This window comes from Eretmochelys imbricata, chromosome 25 (genome assembly GCF_965152235.1).
Source record: "Eretmochelys imbricata isolate rEreImb1 chromosome 25, rEreImb1.hap1, whole genome shotgun sequence".
Taxonomy (NCBI): domain Eukaryota; kingdom Metazoa; phylum Chordata; order Testudines; family Cheloniidae; genus Eretmochelys; species Eretmochelys imbricata.
In genome coordinates, this window is record NC_135596.1 from 6,023,317 (window position 1) to 6,036,475 (window position 13,159).

The following is a 13,159-nucleotide window of genomic DNA, read 5'->3' on the forward strand; positions in this document are numbered from 1 at the left end:
CTGAAATTTTGTGGAATACCAGTTAGGGGAGGCTGTGCCTCCCCAAACAGCCAGATGTGGCCCGGCCCCTGCCCTCTATCCAACCCCCCCGCTTCTCACCCCCTGACAGCCCCCTGGGACTCCTGTCCCATCCAACCCCCCCTGTTCCTTGTCCCCTGATGCCCCTCCCCGGGACCCATGCCCCATCCCCCCTCCCTGTCCCCTGACTGCCCCCTACTGCCCCATCCAACCCCCCTCTCCTTCTTGACTGCCCCTCCAGGACACCTGCCCCCATTCAACCTCCCTGTTCCCCATCATCTGACTGCCACAACCCCTATCCACACCCCTGACCACCACCCCTCTATCCAACCCCCCTGCTTCCTGCCCCCTTATCACGCTGCCTGGAGCACTAGTGGCTAGCAGCATGGCACCGGTACAGCAGCCATGCCACCCAGCCGGAGCCAGCCACGCCACCGTGCAGCACAGAGCACCGGGTCAGGCCGCGGCTCTGCAGCTGCACTTCCCGGCAAGAGCTTAGAGCCCCGCAGCCCAGAGCATTGCGCCGGCAGCGCAGTGAGCTGAGGCTGCAGGAGGGGGGATGAGCCTCCCGGGCCAGGAGCTCAGGGGCCGGGCAGGAGGGTCCTGCGGGCTGGACGTCACCCGCAGGCCGTAGTTTGCCCACCTCTGGGCTAGGAGCATCCTCAGAGATAACCCCTGAGATTGACAGGCCCAGTTTCCTCCCGTTCCCTGGAAGTGGACAATGGCTCGCTGTTACTGTGTGAAACACTGGGCAAAGGAACAGCTAGCACAATAAGGAGTGTACGGCTCTGCACATATAACTACTAAAACTACGCATCGGATAGTTACGCACCGAAGCTTTGTTTTCACCATTTGCAGATCCTGTTGGAAAAAAAAAAAACAGTTAATAAAGAGTCTGCACCGAACGCTTCTTAGCGGGTGCTCAGGCTGAGATGGTCAAACGTGACCTGTGATTTTGGGGACCCAGCTGACGACACCTTGACCTGACTGTCAAAAAACGAACTGCGTCCACCCTCTGGAAATCAGGCCCTTTTAGGCATCTCAAGTTGCGCGCCCAAAAATCACTAGGCATTTTTGCAAATCTTTCCTTAATTCATTAGAGAACAATCTTCTCCAGCACTGGCCACCTGCCCTCCCAGTTCTCCCACCTTCATCACTGCCTTGTGGGAGTCTTGATCTCTTCTGGCTTCTCACTGCCAAGCTCCTCCTTAATCTCATTCCCGAATACCCGGCTGAAGGATCCAAAGAACAGCCAATCCCTAAGCTCCACCCACTAGCTGTAGAGTTTCAAGGTGACTTGAAAAAGGAAAAATCTGTGGACTTTGTCCTGTTATTCGCTTGGATTTTTTTAATTGGGTCAAAAATAAGGGGCGTTTTTGGTTGGTTGGTTGAAGTTTTTTGTTGGGTTTGGGTTTTTTGCATATTTTTAGCATGAGAAATTCAGTTCTCACCTGACCTACTTTCCCTGGGAAACTTGGGGCTTTCCCCCTGTCTGTTTTTGTCAACGAACCTTTAACACAAATGCACTATATGCAGTCAGGAGAAAAGCTCTCTATGCTAAAGATTCAATACTCCCTGCCCTGCAAGTCTCATCAATTAAGAGTGGAGCCAGAGAAAGCTCCCAAAACCATGAGAGACTTCCAACTAGTCATCCAGCAATACAAGGAGAGACAAGACCTGACAATCCTGATATTTCTAAGGGTAAAAAAAAGCATAAAAATAACTTTAAAAAAGAAAATGGGGGGGCTTCTTCATCATAAAAGAACAACCCCTTTTCTTTCCCTCCTTTGCAGGCCACATTTCAGAAGAGCTCTTGAAGTAAAGCAGGGGAAGGCACATGAATGCATTCTGGAGTGTCACAGGAGAGCTGCAGGTGGCTGGAAGGAATTTACAAAAAGCAATCATTTCTGTGCTAAACTCCCCTCAGCACTCCAGCTGGGAGGGATACAACATTGACCAAAAAGGCCTTTTCAAGCAAATTGCAGAAATTTCTGTTTCTGTTGAAATTTCCGGGGGAGGGGAGTTCGTCAAAAACCTGAAACCCAAAAACTGTTGAGTTTTCGAAAACCAGAACTGAAAAACACAGGGTTTGCAGGATCTCAATGACCCCGTCCCCTCCCCAAATTCTGTGAAAAAATTCATTTCCTCTCAAAACATTTTGTGGGAAATAAGATATGTTTCCAGCTCTATTCAGCTCCCAGTGGGCCTACCTCCTTTTTCAATGAGCACCTTTGCCTGCCACCTTCCCCGCAGCCTGCCCTAATCAGGTCACACGTTATGCCTCAGTTCATCGAGTGTCACTAGGCCAGCCGAAGGCTGCTGTGCCAGAACGGAGAGCAGCCAGTTGCTGATGGGTCTGACAGGAAGTTCAAATCTGAAACGCACCCCTGCTCCCCTCTCTCTGAGGGAGGTGCTGAGGTGGATCCTAGGCAGAGCTTCGGGGCTTGGGCCCTCTCTAGCGACTGTATGCTGACAGACATTCCCCAGCCCGTGTGGGGCTGGCCCAAGCCTTGACCTTCCTTTCCCCATGCAGGGCGGGCATTGCTGCTCGCCCGAGCCCTGCCTCCCCCCCACGAGGGGCTGGCATCGCCGCTCCCTCCCCCTGCATGTTCCTCCGCACCCTGCTTTTTTGACAAATGTGTCTTTGTCCCGTAGTTGGCAAGAGCAAACAGGAAAAATGCCCACTGTTGCCAAAAAAGTCGGGACAGCCAAGACAGGGCTTTAAAAAGGGTCTGTCCCGGCCAACACGGAACGTATGGTCACCATAAGCCACAGATGCACCACGCAGTTAGGAAGATCACGAGCAAACAATGGGACAATACTGACCAGCATGAAAAGCAGCAGCCCCAGCAAACCAGCTGCCCAACGACATCTGACATAACTGCATGCTGAATTTCTACAGCACCTGCTACTTGAGGACCTCAATGCACCTTGCTAAAATTAATGAACTGGATTAAATTACTTGCTATGGGTTGCACAGCGGGTCTGTAGCAGAACAAGAAATAGAACCCAGGTGTCCTGCAGTGCACCCCACAACTATTCAAGGTCAGCCTCCCCCAAGAACCTATAGAAACCTGCTTCCACTCAGAGGTACCATAGGTGATCCCGTTGATGCAACATTTCTTGAAGGTCATAATGTTCTGCGTTAAGGTGCCCGTCTTGTCCGAGAAGATGTACTCAATCTGGCCAAGCTGGTCATTGAGGCTGGTGCTCCTGGCTTTTGCTGGAGTGTCCTTCGCAGGGTAGTACATCTCCAGGTCCCAGTCAATAAAACAGCTGTTCACCATGTAGATGAATTCAAACCTAGGAGACCCGGGGGAAAGAGACACAACAGGCATGATAGTTATTTTAGCCACAGAGCTAGGGGCATTTGGGAATCTGACACCCCCCACCCTTTCTCTTTGTCTTACAGCTCGGAGCCTGCTAAAATCCAAAACAGTGCAGATCACTCAGGGTCAGAATTTCATGGCTCGGCATTCTGGGTTGGGAGCAGGTTGGGGGCTAAGCTCTTTTGAAAATCTGCCCCTAATGGAAGGTGCTGAGAACATCTGTCCCTGAGCACCTTTGAAAATCTGGCCCTTGATGACAAACCTCAAATGTCTGAAGGTTCAGGTAAGGGCCAAAAAGTTTGGAAGCTGCTTCTGACGTATCAGACCTCTGGTGTCTTCCTAGCTGGGCTGAGAATCTCAAGTCACTGGGTGAGCAAGAGATTTCAAATCATTCCTGTCTCTGGTCAGGATGGAAACAGAGATGTCCCAAAGATCTTCATCGCTCCTACTTCCCCGGGGAGTGAATGTGCAAAGTAATGGGCAGAGGAGAATGTTAAACTCCTCCAGACTCAGCGAAAGCTCAGGTCAGGTTTAGAGGGGGAGGGAGAGTCTGCTCTCTCCTGTCCCTAGCCCTAACCAGCTATCCCATTCGATCCTCCTCACCCTTCAATCTAACATCCAGTTACCGTACTAATGATTACCGAGGGAGGCCCAGGCAAAGGAGTGGGAGCCAGGAGTGCTAATCCTGACTTGGTGTCTCAGGAAAGTCACTTCTCTCCTGTGTGCCTCAGTTTCCCCACTCTGTAAAGTGAGGTTAAGAACACTGACCTCACTGTGACAGGGGAGGATTCAGTATCTAATTTCTGTAAAGTGCTTTGCACATCCACAGTGCAGCACATTATCTGTATTTAGGCTCACAGTTGTGTCCTCATCAGAATCACCACGCTGACATTTAGTGACCAAATATTATCTTGGTCATCAAGCTATCGCCACCAGCCTAGCCATAACTCCAGACCATACAGACTCCTGGGCGCTTCTCTAGTGACTTTCATCTGAGGATCCCAAAGCACTTTACTAACATTAATGAATTTGAGCATCACAGCCCGTCCTCTGACCTAGGTCAATATTACCCCCCCTTCCACAGATAAGCAAACAGAAGTGACTTGCTCGAGGTCAAGGCAGAGTAAAAAACAGACCCCTGACATGCTGACTCCCAGTCCCAGAGGCACCGATGTTCCCCGCTGCACCGAATGGCAGGCTGACCCAGGAGGACAAAAGGGCGAAGTAAAAGACAGCGACTATTTATAAGCAGCACAGAATCCACTCTGAGGATCTTACGTTATGTACATGGACATCGGTATGATGATGCTCAGAAGGATCATGAAGCCCCAGAAGGTGAAAAAGGCCTGCGTGGCAGGGCTTGTGCCGACATACAGAGCGGAGAGGTAGCTGTGCTGCGTGTGGAATTTCACGGCCCAGAATCCGGCGGCAAAGGCGAGACATAATGACGTAATGACCAGCATCACGAAGATCTGGGGGCAGGGGAAGAAATCCACCTCTCAAGGCACTGTGCAGGATTCCACCAGGCTTTTCTCCAAGCGGGTTCATGGGCCAAGCAGCGCCACCCAGGCTTCCAGAGAGGCAGGAGTGAGGGCCTGTCTGCATTAGCCATTTTAGTAGCAGTGTAGCTAAACTGATGCTCTCCCTGGGTACACAATGGGCTACACTGGTGTGAAGCAGGGTAGTTACATGGGTGCAGACAGGCCCTTCTTTGGTGTGAATTTAAACCACTAGATCCTCGGCTGGTGTGTCTTGCTCACATGCCCTGGTCATACATGGCCAGATTCGATGTCAGGAAGGAATTTCCCCCCAGGTGGCGAGCCTGGGTTTTTTCACCTTCTTCTGCAGCCAGGAGTGTGGCTCCCCTTTTGGGATCATCTGGGCATCTGTCACCTAATCAATTCCCTGCCATTGCAGGGCCTTGGGCATGGGTGGCACCTTGGTCTCTCCTGTTCTCGCTCCTGAGGACTGAAATGCTTTAGTCTAACTAAAGTCTTTGGGCTCAGTGCAGGGGTTTCTGGGTGAAAATTAACTATGCAGGGAGCTCAGACTAGAAGTTGGATGAAACCATGAATGCTGGTATAACCTTTGTGTGGACACTCTTATTCTGGGCCTTTTTTCAGGTTACTGTATGTCACTTGGGAAGGGGTTTAAAACTAAACCGAAGAGAGCCACTCTTATACCGGAATAAGAGTGTCCACGCATCGGAGGTTTATACCAGTATAACTAGATCTGGATAACTGGTAAAATGTTCCCATGTGAACAAGACCTTCGACACAGAGCCTGAGTTCTCCAGCTTTGCCCTGGTGGGGGGGCATATTATACTTAGATGGGAAGCTCTTTGGGGAAGTGACTGTCATTTTGTCCTCTGTCTGTACAGCGCCTAGCACACTGGGGCTCTGGTTCATGAGTGGGCTCCTCGGTGCCACCGGAATAAAATTAATAATAATGTAATAATAATTACACATAACAGAGTCAATAATAATAATATAGATACATCTCATGGGCCCCTCCCTTCCCAATTGCTATGGCTTAGACCCACCCCTGCCCATCCATAGTCACATAACATCCCCGCAGCAGGTGCAGCCAGTGGCAAAGCACCGTTAGGAACGTATCTAATGCACCTTTCGTTTCTCTCAATGCACCTGGAAAGCAGGAGGAGGAGCTAGTGCCACGTGACCATCCGCAGACCACCCCCCCAAAGGGCCACAGAGCATCATGTGGGAGCCACCGACAGAGGATGGAAGGATGGAGCCAACAAGGCATCGTAGCTAGAACGGGTAACTGAGAGTGCTGCCTTTAAATAGAGACTTCAGGGCAGACAGGATGGTCTTGTGGCTAGGGAGATGACTCTGGGGAACTGGGTTTTGTCCCGTCCCCCCCGAAACCTTGGGGACAAGTCAATTCCTCACTCTCTGTGTGGCAAAACCTAATTCGTTCCCGTTTCTGATGTACAATGGTGCTGAACACCCGAGATGGTACTATAAATAACCGTGGACCATGTTATCTCAGAGATAAACACAATACAAGGCCCCAGGGGTAGCTGGTATCTCACCAGATATCCACGAGGAATAGTTGCTGTTTCTAGGGTTGAGGTAAATAGGCCTGATGGGTCATTTGGTTGGAAAATTACAAACACCTGAAAGCAGGAGCTTAGCAAGCCACTGCTACAGCTCATTTGTAGCTATCAACACAGCATCATCAGCACCATGGTCCTACAGCCACGTTCACCCATCTGCCTGCTGATTCCTCTGCAAACATATGTGGCCACAGTTCTTCAAGACAGCAGGACAAGAATTAGTGTTTAAATTAGAATCTACAGCCAGAGGACCTTTTAGTGGCTCTACACTAAGGGCCAATGGAACATGACACTACGTTCTCCAAGCCAGATCCTCAGCTGGGGTACACGGGCACAGCTCTACAGGGAAGCTACGGTCAATTTCCACCAGCTGAGAATCTGGCCCCTTTGACTTCAATGGAGCGAGGTCGATTTATACTTGCTTAAGACCTGGTCTTCTTATTTAATTTAAACTGCAGTGCTGGGGAAAGGGGCTGGTCTCTTTGTCAGAGTGGGTGGGCAGAGCCCACCAGGACAAGGTGGGAGGGGAGGGGCCATGGGGAAAGTGCCACTTTGACCGCTGCTGAGAACGAAAAGCAACGCAAGTGTCCCAGCTGCACTCAGGGGCGGCGAGTTATATGGGCCCGGGGTGCCCATGCTCCAGGAATTTTCAGGGTCCGGGGGCCTGGCTCCACAATGTTCGGGGCCGGGTCTCTCCCCCGGCCCACCTGCTGCCCCTGCACCTCCCCTGGCTAAGGGGGCTTCCTGTCCAGCCTCGCTTTGCGCCACTCCCAGAAGTGGCCGGAACAGCCCTATGGCCCCAGGGAGGGGGTGTCTCTGCGCGCTGCCCCCGCCCCGAACGCCGACTCCGCAGCTCCCATTGGACAGTAACTGCAGCCAATGGGAGCTGCGGAGGCGGGGCCTGCTCACACCCCCACCGATAAAACGCTCTCAACACCAGTCCCACAACTGCCTTCCACTCCATGCTGAACCAGAGACAGAGCTACACCTCTGTGGAGTGAGAGGTCAGGCAGTGAGAGCTCAGCTGGCCAGCCCATTTCTGGTGGAAGAGATGCACTTACTACGATCACCAGTCTGTCCATCAAGCGGTCCAGCTTGGTTTTCTTCATCTTGATCTTCCCACAGTTTTTCATAATTTTGGAATCCAATCCTGGATAAGACACATTTTAAAAAGGAAAACAGAAAAACACCTGACCCTGGCAATTGTTTAGCTGCTGGAGAATCATGCTGGCTGCATCACACCCACTTTGCTCTCCAGACTGGGGAGAAATGTCTCTCATGCCCCATGATGTTGGTGTCATCACACTGTGATAGGAACTCATTCCAAGGAAGCCAGTTCCACCATCCCACAGCGTGGTCTAGTGGTTAGACCAGGGGCCTCCTAGGTTCCATTCCCAGCTCTGCCTCCGACCTACTTTGTGATCTTGAGCAATTCAATTCACCTTTGTGCCTTGGTTTCCCCATCTATAAACAGGGTATAATTATGTGTAGCCCTTCGAGAGCTCCAGGGGCAGGGAACTCTAGGAGTGTCACTTGCACAGGGACGGCCAATTTTGCAATTCAAGGGCTGCAGAGGCAACTTGCCAAGAGCATACGTGTAATTTATTCCTTCATTCCTGTCAGAATGGTGCAAAGGGGCCTTAATGTAAATGAGAATCTGGCCCAAGGAATCGACAGCATTTCTAGTATGTCCATGCCAATGGTATTGCTTAGATAAACAGAAATCGCTTGCTGGCTGATGTTGCCAGCAGTAGACACCTGCCACTGATCAGAACTGTTCTCACCCCGAAATTAGCGAAGAGCTACAGAGTTGGAAACCGCAGGCCACATGTGTTAAGGAAAAGTTAGCACATGTGACTCCATTTTGGTTTGGGGCCCACCATTGTTTAAATGCCAGCACATCATACACCAGGAGGAGTGATCCTTAGATACTGAATCCCTGTGAAAATCCTCCTCCTTGTCTCCAGCCTGCCTTGACTCCCAATATCTGGTTTTTGTCAGTCTCTAACTCCCTGTCTCTTGGCCTTGATGTGAGGCCTCCCATTCTGATAATAAAAGTTACTGATGCATGGCTTTAGGACCGTGCTGTGCAATTAACATACTGGTATAGCACGAGGAATGCACCAAGCAGGGATAGGTGGTAGATAAGACAAGGGTTTGTTTATTGGCTAAGGTTTCCGATGCACGAGGCCAACATGCTTTGCTAAAAAGTATATAACCTTTGTATAATCTGTATTCAGGGTCCCCCCCTGGCTAGCAGGGGGGCACCACGCTCGAGCGTAATAAACTTAGTGTCTTTTGGGAACTCTGCAGTTGTGGACTTTGTTTCTGTGCCTCAGCCTAGATTCGAACTGTGCGTGACCTATCAGGTATAATTCGTAGCACTGGTGTGCGTGTCCTATCAGGTATAATTCGCAGCATTTGTGTGCGTGTCCTATCAGGTATAATTCGCAGCAGTTGTATGCGTGTCCTACCAGGTGTAATTTGTAACACATGGAGCCCTCAAATCCCACCTTGGGAATTTTTGACATCCGGGGACAGTGGCAGGAGCATTAACAAGACCAGGTGTCGCCTCGTCCTCTGCCCTTATGGTAGGGGTTTAATGAGCTCTCCAAAAGGCTGAAGAATCTTCACAGAGTCAGGCCAGAGGGACCGTTCTGTCCTCTAGTCTGATCGCCTTCATAACACAGGCTATAGAATGCCCATCTGTAATTTCTGCACCAAGCCCATATCTTGTGGTTGAGCTCCAGCATATTTTTGGAAAGACGCCCAATCTTGCTTTAAAGACTCTGTCATGGAGACGCCATTGCATCCCATGGTCAGCAGTCCCAATGGTAAATTACACTCAAAATGTGCCTTATTTCCAGCCTGAATTGATTTCACAACAGCTACCAGCCACTGGATCTGGTCATGCCTTTGTCTGCTACACAAAAGCAGCCCTCTACTGTCAGACATCTTCTCTTGTATAGGTACCTATAGACCAGGATCAAGTCACCTCTTAACCTTCTCCATGACAAACAGATTGAGTTTCCTAAGTCCTTCACTGTAAGGGAAAATCTGAAGGGAGCCTGAGAATGTGAATCTAAGCAGTGAATCTGCAGGTGTTTGTTTGCATGACCAACAACGCTGCTCAAATGAGTCAGAACAGCACCTGCAGTTACTCTTTTTACAAGCATAAGCTAGGCATCAGGAAGGAATACCCACATTGTGCAATGGTCTGGCAACTCCTAGGCATGTGTGGACGTCATACATGGGGTGATCTGTGAACTGGGCTGCGATCGGTGCTGACACAGTATGAAAAGGAGTGACGTTTTACTGATGGGTTAAACACAGAGGCTGTGCTGTACCTGGGGCTGATCGTTGTTTCAAGTCCAGCATCCCCTCTCCTCCCTCCAGCAGTGGTCTATTCTTGAGGCTTCACAGGGAGGCAACCCATCCCCCAACACCATAGTGCACCTGGCCAGTTACACCTAATGCACGTGGAAGAGAACCAGGCCTCCTGCCGCGCCCATCCAGTGAGCAGCTTGCCCCGCCCTTTGGGTGGCGGCCTGCTTCCCACTGGGCCAGTCTCCGTACTCAGGTACACGGAGCAGCTTCAGCCGGGATGGGTTAAGGCAGGTGAAGGCTGGCTGAGGGGCATGACACCGTCACCCTGCTCGCCGGCAGCAGCCCCACGTGTCCGTTTGGCCCACCAGGCCAGAGCCTCCTCCGGCATAAAGCAGCAGAGCTCCCATTAACTTCGAGGGAGCTGTGCTGAATTGATTTCAATGGTGCTACAGCTGATTTACCCCAGCTGGGGATCTGGCCCCTTGTGTCCCTTCGTCTTTTCGTCCCTGCCTCCTCCTGGCAGCCGCTGGCACTCACCCGCGTAGATAACGAGGCCGTAGCAGGTCTCGGTGTTGCGTATCCTGCAGCCTCGCAGCAAGATCTTCTCACTGTCCAGTGAGTACTTCTCCCCCCTCCACTCCAGCGTGCCGATGAAGCTGTGCATGCGACTGTTGGGCTCCTCGCAGGTCACTTTCCCTGGGATGCCAACAGCAAGGAGGGTCTGAATCACCCCTTGGCTTTCTGGGGAGAGACTGCAGAGAGGGGGTCCCTCCTCCCATCCTTCACCCCCTTCCGCCCCTCCTGCCTCATCGGGGAAGCTGACACAGCTTCTGTGGAAGAAACGCAGACCAGGGAGAGACGGGGCTTGCCCAGGGTTCGTCAGGGAATCGCAGGAGGCCACTGTGACCTGAGAGAGATATGCCAAGGGATGGTGGGTTGGGGGATGGACATGGGATGAGCTAGCCCAGTGACCTCCCTGGGGAGCAATGAAGGAGGGCTTTATGGTTGAACGTTAACCCCTTCATCCTCAGAGCCCAGCTTTGGGGTAGTTCAGCATCACCCTGCGCATTGCATAGCTGGGCAAAGTGAGGCCCAGCACGATTGAATGAGCAGCCCTGTGTCCAGCCCAGAAAGTGGGGCAGCTGGGACTAGAACCCAGGGAGTCCTGACCCTCAAGCCATTGATAGCTGCTTGGTGGAAGCATGGGCAAGAATGGAGAGCAGGGAGCAGGAGACACGGCTGAGGACAATCCTTGAGAACACAGACCTAAGTCCTGAGGGGAGGAAGGGGAATGGAGGGAGGGGCAAGGGTTGGTTGTTTTTATCCCAATATATAATAGATCAGTCAGATTCTGATCTCAATTACACTGGTGTAAATTCACCCCAGGGCTAAGGCCCTGGCAGAGTGGTCCTAGGGGCAGAATGCTGAAGGTGGCCACAACCTCCCCTTCCATCTATCTGGCCTGGAATCTATTTGGTCCCTTCACGGCAGCCTCTGAAAGCAACTTTGCTGGGAAGGGGCCTGCAGGCCACCTGGGGGAGCCCAGAGAGGGGTGGTGGCAAACACAGCCTAGGGATGCACTCTTTACCCATTGCAGCCTCCCATGCTGGAATCCACTGAAGCCAACTAATGATACTGCCTTGTTCCACCAGCCCCCCATCCCTGGCACAAAGAGGTGTGAATCTGGCCCCCTGCAGCACTTTCCTCTGCTATACAATGGGCCAAGAGCACTAACACCAGCCTCCCAAGGGGGCTCTGCATCAGTCACATGTCTGGGCTTTTGCCCTCTGCACCAGGGAAGACTCACGTGCCTTGGAGTGTTTCATTTTGGCAGGGTAATTAAATAAATATCCCTGTTGCTCCGGGTTTATATTGGAGCCAGCGAGGCGAACAAAACACTCACCATCAAAGGCAGCCATGCTCGCCTCGCTCACCAGCTCCTGGTGCGTGGCCAGAAGGGCCTGTCTGAACTTTAGGTTGGTTTCCCTGCAAACAAGAACAGGTCTGAAAACAATCTGAAGGAAAAGCCACAAAGCAGGGTGGTGCTGGTCACTCCCCTAGGGCAGTGGGTCTCGATCTTTCCAGACTACTGTACCCCCAAGTTTCACCTCACTTAAAAATGACTTGCTTAAAAAATCAAACATAAACATACAAAAGTGTCACAGTGACTAGGACTGAGACATCGCTCACTTTCTCATTTCTCCCTTATAATTATAAAATAAATCAACTGGAATATAAATATTGTCCTTACATTCCACTGTACAGTATATAGAGCAGTGTAAACAAGCCATTGCCTGTATGAAGTTTTACTTTGTACTGACTTTGTTAGTGGTTTTCATGTAGCCTGTTGTAAAACTAGGCAAATCTCTAGATGAGTTGATGTACCCCCTGGAAGAGCTCTGCGTACCCCCAGGGGTATGTGTACCCCTGATTGAGAACCAATGCCCTATTGTGCCCAAGGGTTGGAGAAGTGTGGGGTGAGAGGGGTATTATTAATTATTACGATTTATGTGCATTACAGTAGCACCTAGAAGCCCCAGTTGAGATCAGGGCCCCATTGTGCTGGGTGTAGCTTATACACGGAGTAAGAGACAGCCCTGCTCTGAAGAACTTACACTCTAAATACATTATCCCCATTTTATAGATGGGGAACTGAGGCCCAGTGAGATGACGTGATTTGCCCAAGATCAGGCAGGGAGTCTGGGCAGAGTGGGAGATTTCACCCAGCTCTGCAGACTCCCAGGCCAGTGCCTTAACCACCAAATCATCCTCTTTTGGCTCCTGTAATTATTGGGGTTACTCTGTACCCCAAAAGCCTAGGTCCTAGGAGCATGCCAAGTGCATGCATCTCAGAGGCAAGGCCTGCAGGTGCTTCAGCAGCGAGGCCTTGTGGGCGCTAGCCCCGATGGGTCCTAGACACAGGGCTAAAGGGCAGGTTGTCACTGGGGCTGGCAGGACGGGGAAGGTTGCAGATACCCTTGGTACAGAAACTTACACAGTTACAGTCACACTGATCAACAGCGGGTCCTGTTCGGGCCCCGGGCAGTCCCATCGAGGGTCAGGGCTGGTCAGCCCTAGTGCCCAGGGCACCACTCCAGTCCAGTCTCTATTCCTGCAAACGGGCATTGGCAGGTTTCCAAGCCAGGCTCAGTTAGTGCCTCTCATTGGGGCCCCTCCACCCTGGCTCCCTGCCCAGCCATTGCTGCTCCCACGTTAAGTCCCAGACAGGCCTGCATCTGGCAGTCACATCCGGCAGTCAAGTCCGGTTCCACATAGAATCACAGAACTGGAAGGGACCTCGAGAGGTCTCCTAGTCCAGTCCCCTGCACTCATGGCAGGACTCAGTATTATCTAGACCATCCCTGACAGGTGTTTGTCCAACCTGCTCTTAAAAATCCCCAATGGC

The 13,159-nt window shown here is 51.5% G+C and overlaps 1 protein-coding gene across 1 annotated transcript in view; it reads right to left on the reverse strand.

The window, feature by feature from the left end:
• Window positions 1–13,159, reverse strand: part of ATP8B3 (ATPase phospholipid transporting 8B3) — a 53,284-nt gene that overhangs the window by 20,687 nt on the left and 19,438 nt on the right. The window contains exons 9-14 of the mRNA XM_077805400.1: window positions 11,657–11,739; window positions 10,291–10,449; window positions 7,488–7,576; window positions 4,626–4,819; window positions 3,113–3,321; window positions 851–879 (exon numbers count right to left, since the gene is read on the reverse strand). Coding sequence (XP_077661526.1) covers window positions 851–879; window positions 3,113–3,321; window positions 4,626–4,819; window positions 7,488–7,576; window positions 10,291–10,449; window positions 11,657–11,739 — 763 coding nt within the window. The remainder of the gene's footprint in view (window positions 1–850; window positions 880–3,112; window positions 3,322–4,625; window positions 4,820–7,487; window positions 7,577–10,290; window positions 10,450–11,656; window positions 11,740–13,159) is intronic.